At 42.8% G+C, this 25,386-nt stretch overlaps 1 protein-coding gene across 9 annotated transcripts in view; it reads left to right on the top strand.

Moving 5' to 3' along the window:
• LOC138503205 (uromodulin-like) overlaps nt 1–25,386 on the top strand; it is an 895,795-nt gene that overhangs the window by 127,035 nt on the left and 743,374 nt on the right. For 3 of the 9 annotated variants that reach the window (XM_069622786.1, XM_069622784.1, XM_069622785.1), the window contains exons 3-5: nt 11,161–11,232; nt 12,420–12,488; nt 16,319–16,384. The exons of 2 other annotated variants lie outside the window; for them this stretch is intronic. In XM_069622786.1, the coding sequence (XP_069478887.1) occupies nt 11,161–11,232; nt 12,420–12,488; nt 16,319–16,384 (207 nt within the window). The remainder of the gene's footprint in view (nt 1–11,160; nt 11,233–12,419; nt 12,489–16,318; nt 16,385–25,386) is intronic. 4 more of the 9 variants (XM_069622787.1, XM_069622788.1, XM_069622789.1 and 1 more) reach the window with 2 other exon arrangements.

Here is a 25,386-nt window from a genome sequence, read left to right as displayed (position 1 = left end):
CATCGCCAAGGGTAGTTTATTCCAAAATTTCCCAGCCCGTTGCTTGACAGCACCAACCACAACAGGTTTTCAGGCTAACCAGTGAACTAAGTAAATAATGTCCTTTTAGAATCAATTTCGGAATGCAAAGGTATTTTGTGTGAATTTCTTAGCGAATTACAGCAAATCCAATAGCTCTCCCACCAGCATTTGTCAGTGTTATCCCTTTCTGTGACTTTCTGCTTCTCAATTCACACATTCATATCCCAGACACCCCTCCAATGCACTCTTTCTCTTATTCTCGTGTACTCTCTATGGTGTGGTGGGCTGTATAGTGTGCTCACATTTTCTTCCCGCTGTGTTCTTTGAAATTCACTCTTCCTCTCTTTCTCCCCCGCACTTCAGGTGTTGAATGAAGTTCAGCTTTTTTAGCCATTTCCCTTGCCCTAGGGATTGAGAGGGGTTTTATGTAACAGCAGATTACATGACTTCTGTGGCAGCAGGTGAATAGTTTCAGTGGATGGGCTTTGATATTTTGCCCAAATTTGCATGAGGGCCATCTAAGTTAGATAGGGGGGATCTAGGATGTGTCCCCTACAATTTTATTTTAAACAATGGGCTGAAATAGTATAATTTACATTACAATCAATTGGGCTTCATTACGAGTTTGGTGTAATTTCAGCAATAAATATATCGAAATACCGCCAAACTCGATTACATTACCGCCACTTGGACCCACAAATGTATTGCACTATTGCAAGTGCTGGTAGGGCGGTGCAAGTCCCCATTATTTGATGTTTTGCTTTTCTGATACATGTAAGGACTGTCCAAACCATTAGCTCTGTTACACGAACTAAAACGTTCTTGGACTCAGGAAGACAATAATACACACATAGACCAAGTCTTAGGATGTAATTGGCTCTTTACAGGCTGTTTATTCACAAACATGAGTATATGACTAAATACAAAAATACATACAATCAGTTATATATAAACACACAAACAAGCGTGATTATAAAAGCAGCTACATTACCGTTAGTGTAGTTGTAGAAGAAAAATAAATCTAAGCCACGACAACACTACCCAGTCCCAGGCAGGTAGGCAGAGAGATCACACATGCTAATGGGGTCCGGAGCGGAGAGTCCACCGTTGGCAACCGTCCCCAGCCAAAAGACCGACAGCGGTTCCATGTGATTCCATCACCCGTTTTTATTTCGCAGCATTTTTTGCCGTGGATTTTTGCGAAACTCGTCTAATTTATTTTTGTTTTTGTTGGGGGGGTTATCCCCCCAAACCTCCCTTCCCACCTATTTAGAATCTAGTCACCAAATAGCCCAAAACCGTATACCCTCTAGCCACCCCCTCCCATATTTTTCAATAGTTTTTGCGGTAAAGAATCTGCGGCAGAAAATGCTGCGAAAAGAAAACGGCGATGAATGGACGTCGTACCCAGACAGCAAGCATAGAAGGCACAAAGTGGAAAAATTCGGTCAGTAGTGGAAAAACCCAGTTTGTCTCTCGTGCCCTCATTCTCAGCACACCTTATCAATGCACCTGCACAGCTCCTACTCCCTTTTCAGCTTGCCCTTCAGTGAACAATACAACAACTATCCTCCATAGTGAGCTCATCAGTTTCATAATATAGTCTTGCTACCACTGCAGAATTCATGTCTGCCTTCTAACAAGCCCACAGAAATGTCGACTTTCACTGCGGTTTGGAAGTGAATGTCCAAAATGATCACGCACCGACGCCATGTTTTTTAGTTCATTTTCGCATACGCATTACATTAGAGTCCACAGAACTCCATGGGGATTTTGGCAGAATTACCGCTAGTACTAACTCCGCCAGCAGTAATTCTGCCAATTTCCGGCAGTATGGTGGAGGATTTACCTCCAAATCTTTGCTGGAGGTTTATCCTCTACCTTACCACCAAATTCATAGTACAGCGGTGCAGTAATGCAGTGCTAATGGAATTGCTGCAGCATTATTGTTTTTTTTTTCTGCACCGCTGTACTCATAATGAGGCCAGGGGTAAAAAGTAATGTAATTTATAATCATTTCAATGTGGAAATACCTGAACATGTCACAAACAATGCACAGGCACATTTTTCAACTTGTTCATCATGCTGGTAAAATAGCTCAGCAGGTTGAGTGCTTGCTGCTTTGATCTATGTGTGATCTGCAGGTCACAGGTTGAAATCCCAGCAAGACCAACTCAACCTTTCATCCTTTGAGTTTCATGAATGAGTACCAGCTTTGGTTGGATCGTATTGTATGTAGAGCGCTTAAGCGTAAACGCTATATAAATAACACACCATCATTTTCATGATGCATGAACTGATAACATATGCCACCGTTGAGACTGTAAAACACTTTCATGCTGTCACCCCTCTTCCTGTCCTTAGTTACCTTTCTGACCAGTATCATCACTGTCTGTCTACCTGCAGCACTCTCATGTCCCTTTCTTGCAATCTCTGTCTTACCCTTGCTCTCTTCCTCCGTTTATTTCTCAACACTCTCTCGCTCTTCCCTTCCTCAGTCTCTTTCTCATTTCCCTCTTCTGCTTACTTCCTTGCCTTGTATCGTTGCAATTTTATTTTTTTTAAAAGGAGCTATATGCATCTGCTCCATATATAATAACGTACTGGCACATCCAAGGGGTGTGGCAGTCATGCTGTGTCATTGTATGTGTTGGAAAAGCATTGTGAAATGCGCCTTTCCTTTCAAAATTATGTCCAACAATGTACCTGAACTTCAAAAAAAATTATTTCCCCTTCCTTTACCAGGCACCTTTACCCTTGCCTGTGTAACTGCTTGACGCACACTATCGTGTGCCTTTCAAAGCGTTCTACCTATTGCTGCCCACAGTGGTGACATGAAACAAAAAATCAGGGGGGTGCTTTAATGCATTCTAATGCAATGTTTGTGAGCAGGGCCCAAAAAGTGTCTGGCACAGCCTCAAATCCCAAATAGCTAATAAAACCTTGAAAAAAAGAAGCAGCCTGTGTATTTAAGAATGTTCTAATGGAGCCAATCCAATTGATATATGTGCAGTAAAAGGGGACACATTCTAGTGTGAAAGAATGTTTTCAAAATATGGTTGATATATATATACAATTTAACCAAAAATAAACATATATTCAAAAATATAAAGCAATCACTAACCCACAAAGGGGTCTGGATGCCCCACAATCGCATACATACCAATCAAAGGCACCCCAAAAACACCACCTCAACACAACATATAACAAAAATCAAATAATATATATTCTTTCCTACATATTCTTTTCATTACCCTTTCTTCTTTGAAAACGGTCCAATCTCAAATTCCCTCAATTGGTGTTGTTACCCCACCTGTCACAAAAATGGCATCCCCTGACAAAAATACTATTACTACTCATTTATCTCATAGAAACGTTAATAAAAGAGTCAGTTCAATGAGTACTGGCTCTGGGGCAGTATATGGACACTGTCAGGGAGGTCTCTGACTCACTTAAAGCTCTGTGTTGATAATCAATTTTCGAAATATGTCATCACAACCAGTCTAATACTCTCTCCACTGGTAATGCCATTGCAAAACCACTTTGCTATAATATGCACCATTTTGCTTCATCCTGGTATAAATATAAAATTACAAACCTACCGTTATTCAATAATCTATACTAGTCATATACATACACATATATATTATCTCTAGCCCTACTCATTCCTATATATTCTAGTCCAAATCTCATGCTTTCCAATTCAATTTTTCACATGCATACTTTTATGCGCCTCAGATCACACCACTAAAAGGGATTTGTCCTCTTTAATTAACCCACTTCAGAGCCCTCTTTTCTTCTATATCCACAAAATACACTCTACAAACACATACACCTACGCCATACCATCTTCATCATGTTATACATCCCTTATAGAAAACAACCCTTACCATACCTGACTTCAGCGTTACTGTCCTGTCCACACTACCTGTCCAAACTTGCCATTCTACTTCACAATCTACAACCCATCCCTCATATGCATTAACCTTTCCTTATATACTCGCCCATATCTCTCTCTTTTTCACTACTACTTTTTCGGTGGGGGGATCACACAAAGGAAAACCCATCAACCTTAATCTACTTTCTCTATCCCTCTCCTGGCTACATCTAAATGAACAACTAATACCTGTCAACCGAAACAAAATGCATTGCTCTTGCGTTACATTTGAACATCACTCAGTATATGGTTAATCAAAAAAACTATTTTTCTGTAAGCATGGCAGTTTCATTGTTCTCCTGTTTCATTTTAAAATATTTACAAAAAACAGAATTAACCAAATGTCATGGTTCCATAACTTACTATCATTTACTAACAACTTTTCCCTTCTCCACATGTGACAACTTGCCATTGTTTTTCCCATTGCCGCCCACAAACATTTAACTGGCACTATCCCAGCCCTACTGACCTTCTCATCAATCTCTCCAACCCAGGCTGTTCTGCCCTTCAAATGTCTCAACTCAAACTTTTCCAAACCTTGTCAAAATACCTGTCTTTAGTTTAAATTCCATTTCTTCCTCTTAATTATTATTCCAACAACATCCCCCTGTGTCATTTTAACTTGAAATTACCACTCATTGCTTCCTCAATCACAAATCTGAACTCCTACCTCATCTACACCATGCATACTCTTACTGACCTATCCTGTTTCAATTTTCCCTAAAATAAACCTGTTCCACAAGATTCAAACAAGTCACTCCGTCAACCTGACAAAAATTTTAATAAATATTGAACTCAACTACATTGCCTTCCCCCACTGTGCTAACCTTTGCTTCGGAGAATGAGCTTCTGTCAACTGCCTCCAAACAAGCCTGTCTTCACCACACATCCTCTCCTTTCACACATTTCTGTGTACAGAACAGAGGAATGTGGCTCCTCAGAGCCATTTCTGCTTGGCACGGCTGCAAATTTCCCAACTTTATCTCCGACCACTGTGCCTTCTAACCTCTTTTCATTTTTCAGTTTAGAAGCAATACAATCATAGAATACACACATACCAGTTAAATAAAATTGTGAACGTTATCTTCTTTAACTCTATCAGAAAACACCCTGCCTGCTTTCTCCCACTTCTGCAAACAAGCCAAGCCGTGCCTAGACTGCTGTTTGAAGGTACCTCCACTGGCTTTCCATCCCTATTCAAGAAGGTGGCTCTGTCCTTCTGCCGACACTCAGCCCAGATTCCTCCCTTTTCTGCTTCTTTGAGCAAAAGAGGAAAAACGAAGTCTGCAGGCCCGCCAAACAAACAATTTCTTTGAAAAATGAAATCTTTAAACACATAAAAACCATTTTATTTGAAGTCAACAAAAATAGCACACCACAAAACACACACACAAATCATTCGTCACTAACATGACATAACTACACATATACAACATGACAAATACTAAAAGAATATTTACATACTTCAAATTAACATCATCCCCTGTTCATTTCTATGCACCACTCTTCCAAAACTCCCCATAATGCTATTCACTTTCTATGTTAAAAACCACCTACTCAGGCAAGCACCACAAAAACACTGCCCATTCTCTAGATCACACCTCTTTGATTCCAATTACACAGTTTCCAATTCTCCATAAAAACGATATGCCTCATTATGACTGTGCCGGTCCGGAAACACCGGTGCCGGTAAGCCTACCGGCACCGGTGTTTCCGGACCAGCACAGTACGAATAGGCGGGTGGGTGTCGTCCCGCCTGCCAGGGTCAGACCTGGCGGATGGAACGGCACCCACCCGCAGAGTTTCACGGAAGCACTGGCACCATTGTAAACAGTGCCGGTGCTTCCGTGGTCCCCATTCCCATGGAGTCCTTTAGGACTCCATGGGAATGGCGACTTACACATTTTCTGGCGCCTAACTTCCCGGCCGTCGGGGTCATAATACCCTGGTGTTACTGGGAAGTCAGGCAGAATTTGCAAGTCTGGTGGCAACCTGCTGGTTTTACCGGCACGGTTACCGCCGGACTTGTGATGAATCCCTATGTCACTTTATACTCCTGGTGCCAGTTCAAAACATATCTGTTTGTCATAAATAAACTCCACACACTAAGATCTTCTTCCCGCTCTCCCTAGCGAGGTATCTTCATCTCCTTTTTTGAAACACATTTTAAAGTGTGAAATGCACCCTTCCTTAGCCTTGCCTCGAGAATTCCTTATAATTAATACTCTGTTCCAGAGTGTGATGCGTTCCCTTTAATCTCCTTGAGAATAGGTATCGAGGTATCCTTTCCTAAACACATGTACACTTCCCACCTTTATATACCCAATACAATCCCTTCCCCTAATTCTGTTTCTTGCACAATACATATTTACCATAATTTATGAAGCTTGCGCTTCCTTCAGTCTGCTGTCTGTGCAGGCGTCTGCTTTGATAAATGAGGTGAGACTGCACGCCTTCCCTCGGGTCTCTTCCGGTTCTGTAAGATCTCCATGCCTCCCAGTGCGACACATCAGAAGATTCCAGGCTCTTGTTATTGTAATCTGCCAAAGATTAAATCTCTGGGGCTGGTTTGCCAAATGTACAAGAGTGGTCATTTTTCAGACATAAGCCACTTGCAGACATTCATGGACAGAGACACGAAATTGTGCAAGAAACAGACCTTCATTTCCTTTTACAGCTCTGAGCGTTTGTTCCGGCAACCATGATGTTAAACTGACAGAAGAAAGTCTCAAACTCTGCCTATCTCGAACATATATTTATAGTAAGAAAGACATCACACATCAGTCCTGTTCTAACATAAATCCTACAATCTAATTGGTCATGGTTCTATGAATAACTCTTATTGGATACACATGCTTCCTGAAATGAAAATCCACACCATCCATTTTCTGGAATCATTATTCCCTCTTCCAATTACCTCATAATATGCTGACCAGCAAAAGACTTGTTATTCCCATTTTAGTGAACACAAAACTTGTTTTGCAACTCAAAGGCTGGATGGAAGTGGTTCTAAGATAATGTGAGCCTTAGCCATCCTGCCAAGGACATGAAACTCGCTGTCTTGGTCTCATTGGCTCGTTGTACATTTTATCTATTCCTTACTTAGTGCCAACATTTCTAGAAATAACTCTTGCAAGGCATTTGCTAAGAACTCTCCATTCTACCATTTAATGCTGCTAGGTCCGTGCACCTGGCTTTGTCTGGACAGACCCTCTAGTTTTCTAGCTACTGGCTTCCTATGGTTTCAGTAATGTGAATTTCCATGAGACTTAAGGCGTGTATTCATTTGTAATGAATGCTGTTGCATTTCTTTATGTATGGGTTTCCTACATGAATGGGTGTAACTTCATAATGAATATAATTTGCTTCATATCTATTGGACGTATACCTGTCTCACTTTTACAATGTTGTACATGGGGTTGGGGCATGAGCCCTGAGTGACATGTTCACCTGTCCATCACCAGAGGGGCAGGGGTAGACGCTGTTGGTTTACTCCTCGACATATCCCTGGGTGGGAAGTAGGTGGGCATGGTGTTGGGGATTGAGGGAGGTGTGAGGGCATGGTGTTGGGGAATGTGGGAAGTGGAAGGACATAGTGTTGGGGATTGAAGGAGGTGGGAGGGCATGGGTGTTGGCATTTTTGGGAGGTGGGAGGCCATGGTGATGGGGATTGAGGGAGGTGGGAGGGCATGGTGTTGGGGATTGACTGAGATGGGGGGGCATGGTGTTGGGGATTGAGAGAGGTGGGAGGAAATGGGTGTTTTGCTCAGTACAAAATAAATCACATGTAAACTTGAACGAATGTGAGGACCATTTTTGAGTGAGAGTGAACAATTTAGGACGTCGCTATGCACAAATGAGTGACAGCGATACAAAGAAATGTGTCTAAAAGAAATGTGTATTTGCTGCACCAGACAGCCATCCCTGACTTCATCATGCTCACTGCGTAGCTGCGCTTCATCAGCAGCATACGTGCCATTGTCTTCTGGGGGAGGCATGTCGATAACTGAAGGCATGGGGAACGATGCAAACGTTGAGCAGTATGGCAGGCGCAGACTTCAAACATTTTCTTCAAACATTTTCCCAAATTTCTCTGGCCTATACATCAGGGTCACATAGGTCAGATGGAGACACCGGAAACATCCCTTCAGTAGTCCAAAGGTCTGCTCGATTGCACAGCCTGGTCCTGATGGGTGCCACCTTGTAGGCCACCTCCTGTGATGTGCGTGGATTGCGCACAGTTGTCATAAGTCATGGCAGCTGTTGGTATCCAGAGTCACCTTCAAGAGCAAAAGGCACCGGTGGCAGTAACAGAAACATGAGGATGTATGGCACTTGTTGATGGCTTGTTGAGAAACACTCGCTTGATCGAGTTGTGGCATTTATCTGTGCCAGGGAGGTGGGCAGGGTATGTGCTGGGGTGCATGCCGCAGGATTGCATCGAGCACCTGCCCAAGCACAATTGAAAATGTGAGCTGTGACGTGCCATGCAGCATGCCCACAGTGTGCTGGTAGATGTCTGTGGCTAGGAAATGTAGCACAGACACGAGCTTGAGCCGCGGTTATAAATAAGGCGGTTTGGATGATGATTCTGCTCTGGATGTTATGCATGATCAGGGAGAGTAGCTTAACAATAGTCTCCCTGTTAAGCCTGTACAGCGTTGAACTGGCCATCTGTTAATTCCCAGGGTGATGGCCTGACCTGGCGAATGGCAGCTAGCTATGCACCGCGTCTCTTCCGCTTCTCTGCCCCACGTGGTCTTTGCTGCTGTTCCTGCCTCTGCATCTCAATGTTCAGCAGGAGATGCTGCATTTACAGGTTGGCGACCCCTTTTAGGCGGAGGCAACTCCACTGTATTTTTGGCAGAATTAGCACCAATGTTTGGGAGTATTTTGTCAATATTGCAACTTGGAATACTGCACAATTATTTGTTTCGATTTTGGCTCTAATTCCGCCGGCGCAATTAACACCGGCCTGATTACGCTGATTTTTGGTGCTAAATCCGCTGGCATTAATTCTGCTGGCGGAATTAGAGACGTGTTGATGGAAATCCCTAATTTGGCAGAGTGGTCAAAGTGGCAGTGATTCAGTTACCGCCACCTTTACCACTTACTGTCCAACTCGTAATGAGGCCCGTAACAGCAATTTGCAGTGCTCTATTTGTAATATAATTCCAAATATCAAAAGCACATTATTCAGTTCTCCATTGTGATACTCAGCTTGTGGAGAGTAGCACTGGGCGTTCATAAAAAGCAATCCAAGTCCACTGTGGGATAAAGTGCTGCCGTCATTTATCTGAATCAAGAAACTTAGAACACTTCTAGCCAAGGGGCTTAATGTGGTGTTAAACACCAATGTCTCTTGCTGCAAAGATTGCACACAGGGATTCTTACTTTGATGTTTAAGGCCAGCGAGTCTACCTTGTTATCACATACAATTATGTTTGTGATTTCCCTTCTGTCTGGACCCGGCTAACCATGTATCCCAAGTCCCCATTTTACCATTTGACATTTTAATGGTATTGCAGCTAATACTTTTTTATTTCATTCATGTAAACCGATTTTTCAGTCATGCATCTCCTATGTGTATGGACCGTATTACTTTGCTCAATGCTCGAGCCGCCTCTTTGAATGAAGAGAACGCTTAATGGTTCTATTACTGATCCACCATTATCATTCTGGAGAGCGATTGTAGCCACTTTGTTAGAACCAGCAGTGAGGTGGGAACACACAGCAGTGGGGTCTGCATGGCATTAAGAGGTGTGTGTATGGCTGAGCTGCACCTTCCAGCGTTTAATGTGACTAGTCTACGGCGCTTTATACCATTTCTGGTATTCATACTGTCAGCAAAAGGGGTACAAACTAAATGTTTCCTTATTTGCCTCAGTTTACTATTACAGCTAGAGGTTTATTCTCTCACATTCATAATTTTTGCAAACATTTTCCAAAACATATGTCCAGACCAGGCCAAATTATTTCTTGTGCTCCCAGTCATCGGGCATTGCAAACAAATGAAGCAGAATCCACCACAAACTGTATACCCTCACCTCTTGATAATCTATCCATTGCACATTGAACAATGGCAAGGTTCCTAATTCTCCCGGGCAGAAGCCGTTTATGGTGCTTATTTGCAAGTCCCCCTCCGCCAAGCCAATATCCATATGTCTTACTGGTAGTAAATATGGAAGACAGGCTGCTACTAAAACACTACAAATCTAGTAGTGTTCATTTTATAAAAAAACACAAAATGTTCAGAAGTTCATTCATGTCAAGTGGCCAAGTTGCTACATTGCTGCCAGGGTGTGAATCCAAAAGGAAGCAGGCTGATTTCATTTCTTTAAGTCACATCCTCCCTGGTAGGGTATGTGGGTCACCAAAACATGCTTCCCACAAGAGACATTACATTACAATTATGAACATCTGTTTATAGTTTCTAACGCAATGCTTTACTGCTATTATTGTCTCTCCCATATAGATTTTGCACATTGGCATTTCTAAATTACAGTGTTTTACATATTGCACAGTGTTTCAGTAGGAATATGGTCCCTGATGTGTTCCCCTTTGCATGATTTCAGCTTACACAATTTATATTTGGAAATGTTTCAATTTGTATTGGCTAAAACCTTATTTTGTGCATTCATGTATTTCTTAATTCATGAGCACGTACCAAATAATGTTTTTAATGTGTGTGCCTTTTTTGATTGTCATGGGTGTGTTTGGAAATATATCTTTATCCAGTAGTATTTCATAATTGGAATAACGAAGCAGGAAGAGGTTGTTCATTATTACCAAAAGTGTAGGGTGCGAGGACCAGGAGTCACATCAAGCTCCATAGATATTACAGGGAATTATATGCAGCATTGAGTGATGGTCCCAGCCCTGCAGCAGGTATTTACAGGTGAATGTGTCTTGCATTTCGTTATCCGTCAAGTGTGTCTCTCTCATGCTGCGCCAAGGGAATCAAGGTCCTTAATAATGCTAGGCCAGCGCGCTCCACTCACAGCCCTATCTTACTCTGCTTATATATTATATTATATATATATATATATTTGATGGTCACTATCAAACCGACCCCTTCCCAGAATCAATTTGGTAATTGATTTATGAGGTTTTATGGAAGAGATAAAATGGTGATAGATAAATGTTCTCAAGGTGTATTCTAACTGGGGTACTAATGCGTGGCTATTTTACCATTTCTAAAGCATCAACAATAACGACGACGATTACAACAACAGCAGAAGCAGGAATAATAGAACATATAGCAACGACTGGAGGTAATAACAGATAACCCTTCATAATTGTCCTGATAGTTCATGGTGGCGGAGATGTAAATGATGTAGGGTGTGGTGGATAAGAAGAGAGATGTATTGGGCCTTGGAGCCACTGAGAGGGTTACGCACGGAACGGCCGGCAACATGGAGCAATGGCTGGATATTCAGAGTTGGATGGAATAGTGGTGGAACTATTATGGCATAGCTGAAGGAGGAACTAGGATGAAAAGGATCATGGTGTCTCTGGTCGAGTTATAGAAGAATGAACTGATGGAAGTCAGTGAATGGAAAGAAACAGCGAGTGGATGGGAAGTTAAAGGAGGGTGGTCAGGGTCGGACTGGGACAAGAAATAGGCCCGGTCACCCAAAAATAAGTAGCCCACCCCTTGCCTCAAAAAAGTGGCCCAGCCTCCGCCCCGCCACGCATCAAATAGCATTGTTTCTAAGTATACTAAATTTCTGTGAATCCAAGCAGACGTCCAAGGCGAAATGGTTTGTTATTGTATAGCACTCACGCTTAAGCTCTTGTTTATAGAACAAATATGCATACAATATCACCCAACCTGTGTTGGTACTCATTTATCGAACTAGGAGGGATGAAGGTCAAAAAATAAAAAATTTAAATTCCACATATTTTTTTCCAAAATCGGCCCAGGCATAGCCAGAAACCGGGTCCCCACTCCCCAGGGACGATTTCGGCCCGGCCACGGGCCGAAAGGCCGAGGGGCCAATCCGACCCTCAGGGTGGTATAGGGTCATAAAGAGGTATGGATGGATGGATAGATATGGGTTAGCCCCTCTTTTTTGTTGACGGGGATTGATCTGATATAGGGACGATATAGTATATACTAGAAGAAATCAGATTAACTACCCCTTTCTCAATCTGCTACAGAGACACAGGTGTGGTATTTCTATCTATTACACATAAATCACGAAATAGACATTATAGACATGGTTATATCAATGTTAAATAATACACATTTTATTCAATCATGAATCTAAAAACTTTCAGAACAGAAGAAAGCCTACATCAGTTAGACATTTCAATTTAATTGATCTCTTCTAGTATATACTGGATAGATATGAATACATGGTCAGAGCCTGAGGTGTTTGAAATGGTGCATCGATGTAAGAGCAGATGATTGGCAGAAACAGTTAAATAACATTGATAATATGGTTGTTTATCACAGTGACATCAGCGGTATTAGAGTCAACATTAGAAACAACAACAGAACGAATAACAGAAGGAACATCAGCAGGTAACTGCAAGTTCCATCAGATTATACTTTATATGAAGGATGATGGTTTACGGTGCTTGGAACTGTAAATGCTGGGTGCTGGAGACAGCTGATTATATAGGGGTTGTGGTCTTTGGATCTTAGTATGGAAGTGAAGTCAGTTTGATGGCTAAAGGTGAGAGGCTTGATGAGCCTATGACCAAATCAATAGTGGAGGCAATGATTGGTAAACAAAGAGAAGCAGTGGGAGGCTTTACTAAGATTAACAAATGAAGAAATGGATGGATGGCCACAACTGGATGGATATGCCATGAATTGATCTACAATGACAAGGATAGATGTGGATGAATGGGTGTAAGGAGGTAGTGGCAATGCATTGATGATCACAACTGGAATGCATATTGGACCGATTGGAGAAAATCAAAAGCAGTACTGCTACCAATGAAACCAGACATAAGAAATGAGAGCGCTTCATCCCTGCCCTGAATCCCATCCACTGACTAGAAACAAACTTTGATCAAACTGTCTGAAATCAATATGCATGACCAAATCTCTCTAGATATTCCTGCATTGTCATTTGGATCCTCCAACACAAACACAGTCATAGAAGTCAATCCCAACTGTCCTAGAGGGAGTGACAGACAGTTTTTCAGCCAAGCCTCCAAACTCTGGCACCATCTGAGACTTCTTAATTCAAGAAAAGCCATCAAGGCTTTGCTTTTCTCCTGCTATCTGAGTTCCAATTCGATTCTCATATTTTCCTGCTTTGGGTATTGTTACGGACCATATCTTGACCACCTGGTACTGTGACACAAGTAAAATTGTAATATGCATAATGCACATCATCATATCATCATGCAATATAATAAAAGTCCAGATGTATGTTTGTCCGATGCAGTCATGCGCTGTAGAGAATGCCCGCTTTCAGTTTTGTAACCGCTAGAGTGAGCTGTTGCCTTAGGAAATAAGCTGTTGCCTTAGGAAATATATAAGGCCAGATGTATGTTTTTTTCGATGCAGCCATAATAACACTGAACATATCTCTCCTCACGCACTTTGTCTCGTGTACACAGGCTTCCACACTAGTGTTATAAATAAATAACCTGCAAGAGACTCCTGATGCTGAAGTTTACTTTTTCATTTTCTATCACTTTAAACAAGTATATCCTTGATAACAAACTGACCCCGATTTTAGGGTTGGGATCTGGATGAAGGAAACACTAAAGCCCTTCACAGATTTTGCATCCTTAGGAGACAAGAAGAGTTATTAATAATTCTCACAGAGAGCCTGACCACTTGTACCTTTACAAATGGGGTGAGTCAAAGCAGCAACCAAGCCCCCCATTCCCATACCGAGAGAGATGCATTTTCTAGTTATGAAAGAATGAGTTGTATATCCGTGACAAGAAAGTGGGAGGTTGCCTTAATAGTTTGTGTTCCACCCGAGAGGTCTATAGCTATCATCATTTGGATATGGGCATGACTTGTGGAAAACACACAAACACATAAGGTGGGCCATTTTGTGCCAGTAGTTCCTTATAACACCCCTACTTTCGCTACATTTTTGCCTACATGATGTTCACAACGCTTGTGAGCATCACGAGAGTTTGGGGGTATTAGCGGTGCTAATATTGCCAAATGGAATTACTTAAATATTGATGATTATGCACAGTGGTTAAACAGGTAGCATTTGGAAATACCCCATGATTTACCATTACCACCATGCAGTGTGCCCAACAAAATGGCAGAAGAGCACAATGTAAAACCGCTGTACATTGCATTTCATAATCAATCCTTTCTTTGCTTCAGAATATCATGCGCCATTAAATAACAATTTTAAATACATTAATAAACACTCATCAACCACAACAATACAGTAAACAATTACTAAAAAACAGTAACATTAAATAAAAACGACTATTAATTACTTACGTCATTCTGCCATATTCATAAATTACCTTCTCCCTAATAACAAGGATTGAAGTTAGAAATGTGTTCAATAGCAGATTAAACCATAGTTCAGCAAGATTCCAATTAAACAATCCTAATATTGAAGCACATTCTATATATTGTGAAAGTCGGAAAAGATTAAAAAAAATCACAACTGTGGGCATTTAAGCTCAGAACTATTCTCTTTCATTTTGGCACGGTCATCTTCATTGAAGTAAATCCAATCTGAACTGTGTCAACAATCAGCAATGCTTAAAGTGTGGAACCCCTTCCAAATATCTGTCTACACCCAGAGGCTTTGAGATAGGCAGATACTTATTAACCGTGCTTTTCAGACTCCCCAAATCTTCTCTTAAATATAAACCCTTAAAAAGATATGTAGTACCACTAAGAATTGATTCTGGATGCTCAGGCATTCTAGCGAGGCCTAACAATGTAAGATGTCTTTAATGTGTTTAAGTAAGGTGATTTCTCGATGTAAAGTTTGACAACTTCTCCTTGCTAATTCACTTAGGGCCCAATTCATATACAACGTGCAAAGATCCCGCAATGCCCCTGCTCTCCCGCAGAAATCGGCTTTGCATGCTCTGCGTATTCATGGAATTTAACTGGCAAGCAATCCCAATGCGCAAAGAAAATCGAGTGGCCCGTGAAACGCCCCCGACACCCCCCCAGGCAAAACCAATACAGCCACATATACCATCCTTTGCGCCCTCCTCCTCTGCAACATCATGCACCCTGGCAATACTGCGTGCCGTCCCCCCACAACCATGGCAGCACCCCGGCAACACTGCATGGGGTCCCCTGTAACTATTAACAGCAGCCCGGAAATATGCATATTTTTCAAAACTGTAGTTGGTCCCTGGTAAATCTACATGCAAACCCCCATAAACTGTGGCTGCACCCCGCTAATCTGCATACGTGCACCCCTAACTACGATTGGCACCCCAACTGCATGTCCGCACCCCTCAATTCCGGAAATTACCTTTGTGCAGTGATTCGCAATTGGCACTTTGCACATGCTTTCTTGTCGTGGTTTGCTCGGGAGCTTTGCGTGCTGTTTTCCCTGACGTGCCATTGCATGGTCAGGTCCATGAATACGCTTGGTTTAGCGCAGAGCTGGGCATGCTCTTTGCTCGCACGGCCCATCCCTTGACACACCCATATTCTTCCTCATTCTGCGTAGGGAAAAGGGAATATGCCTGTTCCGCCCCCTTTTTAAATCTTTGCGCAGGCCTGATCCACACTCTGCGTGAAGTGTCGTGCATAGCGTTCAACAGAACCCAAAGACCTGCACAAAGTCCCTGCAAGTTCCCGAAAAGGCCTGCAAAGTCGATTCCATGAATCAACGCTAAGGGTTTTGTGCGCTGAATACGCTCAATGTTAATTTTCAGCCTGCCTGAAATTCCATTAATCAGGCCCTTAGTAAGATCCACCATCTCATTATTCTATATCATACATCCAAATCTCTAAGTAACAAGTGAAGTAAGGTCAGCTATGTATGTTAAATCCATTTCAGTATGTAAAATAAATGTTGCATAAAAGGCTGGGATCCTCAAAAGCTGTCAGTCAAAAAAAACCTGCGCTCTTTGTAGCAGAGCTGGATGCGCAAATCCCTACACAGAATCCCTATAAAGTCCCACTGCAAGGCTCTTGATCATGCACACTTAAGTCATGTGATTAACATTACAGCTTCCAATATTCTTAGTGAGCCTAAACATGCCACTGTTCATCTCCTTCGTCTCACATTCTCTTATTTTGTGGCCTGATGATCTGTTGTTACTTCTGAAAGCACTCCATTATGCATCTGTATTGTTGTATGCCTCTGTAAAGCTTGAAGCTAGTACGCGCTCAACAAATACCATAATAATAATAATAAAAAATATGCTTCTCTATGACAGTGACATCAACAGAATTAACGACAACAGCAGAAACAACGACACCAGGGACAGCAGTAGAATCAACAGGTAACTGCAAGTCCCATCAGATTATACTTTGTGAGGATGATGATTGTTTATGGTGCTTGGAACTGTAAATGCCGGGTGCTGGAGACAGCATATTATATAGGGGCTCTGTGCTTTGGATCTTAGTATGGAAGTGAAGTCAATTTGACGGCTAAAGGTGAGAGGCTTGATGAGCCTATGACCAAATCAATAGTGGAGCCAATGATGGGTTAACAAAGAGAAGCAGTGGGAGGCTTTACAAAGATGAACAAATGAAGGAATGGATGGATGGCCACAACTGGATGGATATGCCAAGAATTGATCTACAAAGACAAGGATAGATGTGGATGAATGAGTGTAAGAAGGTAGTGGAAATGCATTGATGGCGCAACTGGAATGCATATTGGGCAGATTTGAGAAAATTGAGAGCAGTACCACCACTAATGAACCTGGACATAAGAAATGAGAGCACGTCATCCCTGCCCTGATTCCCATCCACTGACTTGTGTCAGAAACAAACTAGGCACGACAAGACAGGAAGGGGGAAACAAAGGCAGGCCAAAATAACGATCTTACTAGGCCTTGTGTCATTCAGATTGCGCAAGTGCAGGGAAGCAGGAAAGGGAGAAGTGCCAGTGGGGAGGGGAAGGGCGAAGTGCAGTTTACTCACAAGTGCAGCCATTGGGTGGCTCATAAGTGCAGAGAGATGGGACTCTAGGGTTGCAGATACAGACCCTTAAGTGATGGCGAGCCCGGAGGCAGTACGAGGGCAAATGGACATGCAGGAGCCTGGGTTCAAAGGGTGACCAGGTGACCAGTGCGCGGAGCAGGCAGGTGCATCAGCAGCGGAGAGGAAGAGAGAATGCGAAAGCAAAAAGGAAGGTCTTGAGTTGCTTCTGGAACGGGAGGTGGTTCTGCGCAAGTTTGAGAGAGGCAGGGAGGCTGTTGCAGAGGGAGGCCCCAGCAGAGAAGATCGATCTTCCCCCAACTCTCATCTTGGAGAAGCATCTAACCCTCAGAGAGTTGGAGGTGAATGAGCGGAGAGCTTGAGAAGGAAGATGTTTCGGAAGAGAAAGTTGGAGGTATAGCAGTTTCAAGCCCCAGAAAGCCTTGTGGATGATGCAGAGGATCTTGAACCTGATCCTTGCAGCCACAGGGAGCCAGTGAAGAGATTTGCCAAGGACAGGTCTCGCAGTCCTGTTCTGGATAAGTTGTAAAAGACGAAGAGTAGAGGCAGGAAGATTTAGAAAGAGGCTGTTGCAATAGTCCAGCCTAGAGAAGACCAGAGCTTTGGAGACAGTGAGCTTCTGGGGGAAAGTGAGAAAAGGAAGAATACCTCTCAAGTGGTACAGCTGATAGTTTGACTTCTTAGAGATGTCAGAGATGTGAGAAGACAAGGAGAGGGTGGAGTCGAAGATGACACCAAGGTTCTTAGTCTCACAGGAAGCAGCAGGAAGAGGGCCCAAAGTGGGCGGCCAGAGAGAGAGAGGAAAGAGGGAACCAGTGTCCCAATGAGGAGGATCTCAGTCTTACTGGCATTAAGGCAGAGATCATTGGCTGCACACCATTCCTGAATTGCGGCCAGACAGTCTGGTATGAGAGAAGAAGTAGAGGTGGCTGAGGGGATCTTGAAAGAGAGCTGAGTGTCATTCACATAACAGTGAAAATTGGAGCAGAAAGTAGTGATGCGGTGGTCAAGAGGTGCCAGGTAGTGGTTGAAGAGCCAGGGAGCAAGGTAAGACCCCTGGGGAACAACACAAGTAGAGAGAGAGAAAGAAAAAAGACCCCAATTGGACCCGAGAGGGTCGGTCGTTGAGAAAGGAGGTCAACCTGGCCAGGGCCTGATCAGTAATACCAAGGTTGTCACATAAATACTAGCCTCTGGTTGTTTATACCTCCAACAATGTTTATTGTCGGCCTAAAACAGATTTGTTTTTGTGGGGGGAGGCAGAGGCGTAGCCAGAATTGTCTAACAAGTGGGGGCTGAAGCTAATGTATTCCCCAGTTACATTAACATCTATAAATGCTCATACAGAGCTGCTGAGTGGGCATTTACACATTTTGGGTGGGTCTTGCCCGCTCAGGCCCTTCCCGGTCTATGGCTCTCGGGGAGGGGGGTAAGTGCTAAAACCCAATTAGCACAGTGATTTTGAGCACCTTGTGAACGATGGAGTAATGCATTTGCTTGACCAACATTGTGAAGACATTTCTTCTTGCAGATATTATGGGCCAGGTTCTCAAAAATAAAACAAAATACAAATTCTAAGGACTAAGCCCTCTCTCTCCGACCTGATGCCTAGTGCCTGATTCAGTCTTTTTTAAATGTCTGTATGTCTTTTGTTCACCTCTTTTTTTGCGCACTGAGCACACTGGATGTGATGCACGATATAAGAAATTAAATAATAATAATAATAAACGTGGCAGATATGCTCCCTTTCATAAAAGGAGCATCAAATTGGCAAATGTTTTTGGTGCAAGTAATGAGATGCACCCATTCAGATGCCCTTTTCCCCTCCTTTGTGTATATGCGCAAATTAAGGGGCATTACATGAAGGAGCATGGGGCAGAGTTCGTAGTGCACAGTTAAAATTCACAGATCTTTGTTGTATCATTCCAGTGGTGTTGGACGCGGTCGTCTGTGGTCGTTCGTGCATGATGCAGCTTAATGCCAGATGCTGAAGGGTCCTTTCCTTCAGAAGGGTTGACTCTTGACTTTTGGCAAACTACAGTTGCGTTGCAAACACTGTCTTGTCCACTCCATCTTCCGTTCTATCGATGTGTTTTTGCCCTGGGGCTTCTACAGTGTGCCGCTAGCTCCTGCCTGCCTCTTGCTGAAGATGGTGGTGTACCCTTTGGCCTGATCATGACTTGCCCGCGATTTGGCTGCCGTGACAACATCTTTGATGGTGTTTTTTTTCTTCAGTCCAACCCAAGCCTGGTATTTGGAGCACAGGGCTGTAGGGAGTTGAACGGACTGAGGTGGGAAGTAGCAGTAGTAGGGTGAACTCTTTGTGTAGCACTTTTCTTTGTAGTCTGGTTTTTTGTCTTAAGCTTTCATTTTTATCTTAGTTTCTAGGCTTGTTGCGTGTATCACGCCTTTTAGGATACTCTATTATGCCTGACTATTGCACTCTGTGTGTCTTGTTGGTTAGGCAGAAAATATAGCAGAACGCTATCACCCGGCAGTATGCAGAGATGTGTTTGAACTCAACCTCCAGATCGGCTGATATTCTGCATCCAGCTAAATCATCCTAGACTTCTACTATATTATCTATGACTGATGTATCGATGACTGTAATGCCCCCTCTACGATTGCATATGACCCCGTCTAATTCATTGAAAGCCCTGAGCCATTTTATTGGGCATTCTCTGGCATTAGTGGCAACGATTGTAGTGCCCCCCTCTATGATTGAATGTGACCATGCTTTATTCATTCCAAGTCCTGAGCCTCCTATAGGCCTTTTCTGACTTCAGTTGCAACACCAATATCGGCTGCTAGATCTACTAGATAAATTCCTGACCACAGTTTATATCTTGATCCTGTACTACGACTGGACACTAAAGTACTGCACCAATTAGTTACGTGTCCTTCTCAGACTTTGATGACTCCTAATAGTCTATGCTCACCGTTGAACAATGTTATGTCGAATAGGGACAATACATTCTATCTTCTGTTCTACATTGTCAAACGGCAGTACTCAGGATACTACTTCTTCTATGTTAACTAAAAAAAACTTTCTAGAAAACAATGACATCTGATAGTGTGTGTCTAGTTTCCAATAATAATATGCAGATTAAGGACAACAAGCCTGTTATATCTTTTACCACATCAGCTGCAACCACACAAGTTAACTTATCTATCTCTACCCGTGATAATTCATGTATGCTGCACAATGACAATATATTGATGTCAAATGTTCTAGGAGCAACTGATAATCTGGATGCTCCTATACTTGATTTGGCATCTGCTTGTAGTATCGTCGTTTTTGAGTACCCAAATACAGACCCTATATCTAATAGTATTAGAGTAGTTCTGGTTGATGTTCCTTTTTTAACGTCGTCGAACATAGTACAAAATGGCGATCTAAATTGTGTCCTTATAAATGCACGGTCATTGTTTAAACATTCCTGCGCAATAGCTTATTATATTGTTGAAAACAACGTAGACATAATTATCATTACTGAAACCTGGCTTTCTGATACCTCTGGACCAGACCTTGCACATGCTGTGCCAGATGGTTATTTGGTCGTTAGCAAAGATCTACTTTCTGGCAAGGGAGGTGGAGTCACCTTCATCTTTTGATTAAATCTCAATATTCTTGAGTTCAGTATTGAGGCACCTGAGGCCTAGGATCTATTGCTGGTTAAACTTCTTGTTTACCCTTGTGTTACATACAGCTATTTATATTGTACAGACCCGCTAATGACATGCCGCTTTTTGAAACTCAATTTATCTCTGACCTCCTTCCAATGATTAAAACATCGTCCAATATTTTATTGTTGGGCAATTTTAATTATTGTTTTAATGATGGTGCAAATCTTGCTGCCACTTTACTTAATCAAGCCTTTATTGATCTTGGCTTTCAGCAGCATGTTATGGCCTCCACCCATTGGGATGGTCATATATTGGATTGGATCTCTACTTCTGAAATTACGATTGGTGATCTTACGATCTCACCTTGTCCGTGTTCAGATCATTATTTTGTTAAATTCCGTTTGCCTACTGTTAGGCAAAAACCTGTGCAGTTCCCTCTGGGCCCACTGCAAAAGATTTAAGACTACAGGCGTTTGGCAGTAAACCCACTTGGTAGCAGTCTGTACCACACAGATTCACTGTGGTAGCTGTGGCTGAGCAGACAGACTTCCCTCAAGAAGAGTTAGGCAGTATATAGAGTATACTCAATAGGTACAGAGGCACAGTAGTACAAACAAACACTGACCAGAGCTAGGTGTAAAAGTATATAATTATTTATTTAAAAGACACACTCATAAATTACACTAGCACAGAAAAAGGTAAGTAAGTCACAACACAGTCACTATTACTTATATGTACATCCCTAGTTATTTGTTGGACAAGTCTAAGTTAACACCACTTATTTCCAAACAGAGGTGAGCGCTTAATGTCAGATGGCACTCCAACAAGTTAGTTAAAAAGGGAGGGAAAAAGGCAGAAGTAATGAAAACAGCAAGGTAAAACACTTTTCATATAAGGTTAGAAAGGCAGTCTATTGTGGAGCAAGGAGATTTGGTTACAAGGCCCACTTTAGGGAGAGCCAGGCGAAAATATGCCCAAGATCACACAATGTCACAAGTCTTTGCAGGTGAGTAGAAAAGGTTTTACTAAGTTTAGAAAAGTTTAGTTAGGGTGTCGCAGGCTTACCCAGGTTCGAGAGCCGAGGGCTAAATCTATCCCGTACAATCGGTGGCAAGGGAAGCCGGGCAGAACACAGTACCTTTAAAAGTGGAAAGGATCCTCCAGCGGTGGCAGTTGTTCCTGGTAGTGGGTGCAAGTCGCGGCGTCGTCCAGAGGAAGAGATGATCTCGACGTGGAGGAAAGCTGAAGGTCGTTGCACTACCAGGGAAGAGACCAACCGTGGAGTTTTCCGGTTACAAAGGATGTTACCCCTCTTTCGTGGTTGAGGTAAAAAGTGGTATCCCGGTTGCCGGGGTGCTTCGCACAGGCAAGGCGGCCACAAGATGCTTCGGGATGGCGAAAAGAAGGCAGAAACTGGTTGTCCCCACCAGTCAAGGGAAGAAGACTCTCCGGACTGGAGATCTCCTCTGTCGTTGGGAAAAGTGGTGAGACGGTTCCGCAGGGCTCCACCGGTGGTGTCCTCTTGGCAGGTTGGCTCGGCTTCTCCCTCTTCGGCTTCTTAGGTCCTGTGGCGACTTCTGAAGAACCAGTCCCAAAAACCCTGCTTTTATGCAGCGAACCCCCATTCATACAGCCTAGCTGTCACTCAAACATGCTAAGTGGTGAGCGGGGTGGCTCACCACTTGGGCCAATCACACCAGAGTGTGACATGAGTTGGCAAGGCAACTCAGGCCAGGGTGCCTAAACCCCCTCCCACACCCCATGTGGTACCCAGACAGAATGGCACCACTTTGGAGGGCTTCTGTGCAGAAGCCCGCCAAAAGTGGAACAAAGGCTCGACTCGGGTTCAGGGTTACTGAAGTGAACCTAGACGCCATTTTGGCGGCGAGTTCTGGCGAAAAATCCCAACCGGTGAATTTATATTAAATAAATAAACCGGCGGCATCTTTAACATTGCACCAAAAAGTGGTGCATTAAAATCAATGGGAAATCCCATTGGGAAATATTCCGGTGGAATATTTCCGTGGTATCCACTGCCACCAGCCAGAACTCGGCGAGGGGGGACGGGACAGTACCCCCTCGACAACAGACCCAGGGGCAATCTAATTGCCCCTACCAGTACTTCCACAGTATGATGGTTTGTACTGGTTATGTTCCTAAGTTAAGACTAGTAAAGTCAATGGTGACTTTACAGACCCAGGGTGACAGTAGTCAGTCCCAGGGTGTGGAGTCTATGTTTGGGGGTCTCTATGACACCCCTGTGTTACTCCACTGAGGGTGCTGTGTAACACACATTCAAAAACCAATGATAGCCTATGGGAAAAAATACCCCATGGCCCATAAGCACATATCAAGTCACAGAAACACTCTCAAGTCATGTCCAAGAGTGAGGGTAAAAGAGTCTCACTCTTGGCAGGAGAAAAAAATAAACCCCAAAATATCCAGCAAAGCTGCTGGGGAACTCACTAGGTTAGGAAATTCAGCCTAAACAGAGAATTCTCCCTAACACCTACCCCTAACCTCAAGCCGCGTGTACGTCCTGTTAATGTCACTGTCACCAGTGTCTCCCAACGTAATTTGCGTAAAGCTACAAAAGACTCTTTCTCCGTTGCTGCATACATTGTCCGAGCTGCTTGTGTCTTTAACATCTGCTCAAGATATTGCTGACTATTATCAGCACTCATTGACCTTAGACATAGATGAAATTACTCCTTTAAAAGATCGTAAGAACTGTGTCACTTCCAGTAAACATTCCTGGTTTACACATGCTTTGCACAAATTAAGATCTGAGAAAAATAAATGTTATTAAACAGGCTTAGATCTCCTATTTCTTTTGAATGTAAGGAAGTGTATCCCTCCGGAATAAAAAGATATATGTGAGCTTTACTTAAAGCCAAAAAGGAACATTTTGAATCACCCGTCAGTGCAGCAACATCCGATTCTAAAGAACTGTTTACATTTTTAGAAAATATGAGTTCCCTGATGTGAAACCACAAGATTCTATCTGTAGGGATGAAATGTGGTGTACTACTATAGGGGATGCATTAATGAATAAGGATCAAACTTTTAAGCAAACTATTGCTCAAAAACAAGCCACTATTTCACCACTGCCCAGTCGCCGGAATAACATTCAGGCTGCCTCTTCACAATTTACATCCTCTAATGTTACGGAATAGGAAGTCACAGTTATTATACACTCCCTTAAGCCCACAGTTGGCAAAGGAGATCCCTGCCCAGCTGTCATTGTGAAGAGTGTGTACCTTTTCTGATTTCTGTAATCACCAAGTTTATCAACGTTTTCTTTAACTCGGCTACTGTACCTTCTACCATCAAATAGGTGTGGATAATGCCTTTGCTTAAGAAGCCCTACCTCGATCCCAGTGCTTTTACTAACTACCGACCGATAACTAATGTACCTTTTCTATTAAAGATTATCAATCGAGTAGTATATTTACAAATAGTCTTACTTGGAAGAGTACAACTTACTTGGTCTTTGGTAGTCAGGCTGTAGGGCTACGCATGGGACAGAGACAGCCCTACTAGACCTTAAATCTAACATGCTCCAGATTATGGATAAGGATGGGTGGCTTTACTTATGCCTTTGGAGCGTTCTGCAGCATTCGATCTAGTATAACATATTGGCAAATAGGCTGCGCTCTTCTGCTAATTCCTGGTTCTGTCATTTCTGTCTGAACATACTGCAAGTGTTCTTAGCGACTCTGCACCAGCCTCACCTGTTAATTTGGTCTGTTGTGTCCCGCCTGGGTCTTGTCTTTCCCCTACCTTACTTTATGTATTCACAAAACCCCTTTTTGATATTCTTAATGATCTTGGCATGTTGTACACTAACTACGTCGATGACACTCAGATTCTGTTGCATTTTATGGGGGATTATAAACAGGATTCTGACAATATTAACAAGATTTGTAATACTGTCCAAACTTGGATGCCTTTTAATGCACTAGCGTTGAATGCCTCCAAAACAGAGCTGCTTATTGCTGGCACCCAACAAAGACTCGCAACGCTGTCTGCTGATTTTGGCGAGTTTACCATTGCTGGTTGTGTCATTCCAGTGCCAACAAAGATCAAAACGTTGAGAGTTTATTTTGATGCCTCCCTTATGATGAAAGCCTACATGAACAATGTTGTCTCTACCACCTCCTATCTTTTTTAATGTTGTGCTGTATTTTCCCCTTCTTGTCCAAGGAGAATTGTGCTTGTCTGACCCATGCTATTGTTGGAGAAAAGATTGATTATTGTGGCAGCCTTCTGTGCAGCACTACACAAGGCAATGTATCTAAGATGCAGACACTTCAAAATAGCAAGGTTAGAATTGTGAATCAAATCAAAATGTTACACAGGCTCCTCGTGCCCTACACCGGTTGCCAGTGAAGGAGCGTTTTGCCTTTAGAGTTTTTACTGTTGCCCATAAAAGCTTGCATGGGAAAAGTCTGTGTTATTTCACATCTAGACTGACTTTTACATCCTGTGTTCGGCGATTGCGCTCCAGCAACACCAATTTGTTGACTATGTATTGAGTAAAATTCAAGGATCCGGTAGACTAGGCTTTGACTCAACGGCTCCTCATCTTTGGAATAACCTTCAATTAGACTTGAGAGAAATACGTTCCCATCCTCTCTTAAAGAAGGCATTTAAGACTCACTTCTTTAGATACGTTGTTGCTGGATTTGCAAATGCTACTTCAATGGCT

This window comes from Ambystoma mexicanum, chromosome 11 (assembly GCF_040938575.1).
Source record: "Ambystoma mexicanum isolate Mex_15411 chromosome 11, UKY_AmexF1_1, whole genome shotgun sequence".
In the NCBI taxonomy this organism is placed as follows: domain Eukaryota; kingdom Metazoa; phylum Chordata; class Amphibia; order Caudata; family Ambystomatidae; genus Ambystoma; species Ambystoma mexicanum.
This window is presented reverse-complemented; position numbering and strand designations above follow the sequence as displayed.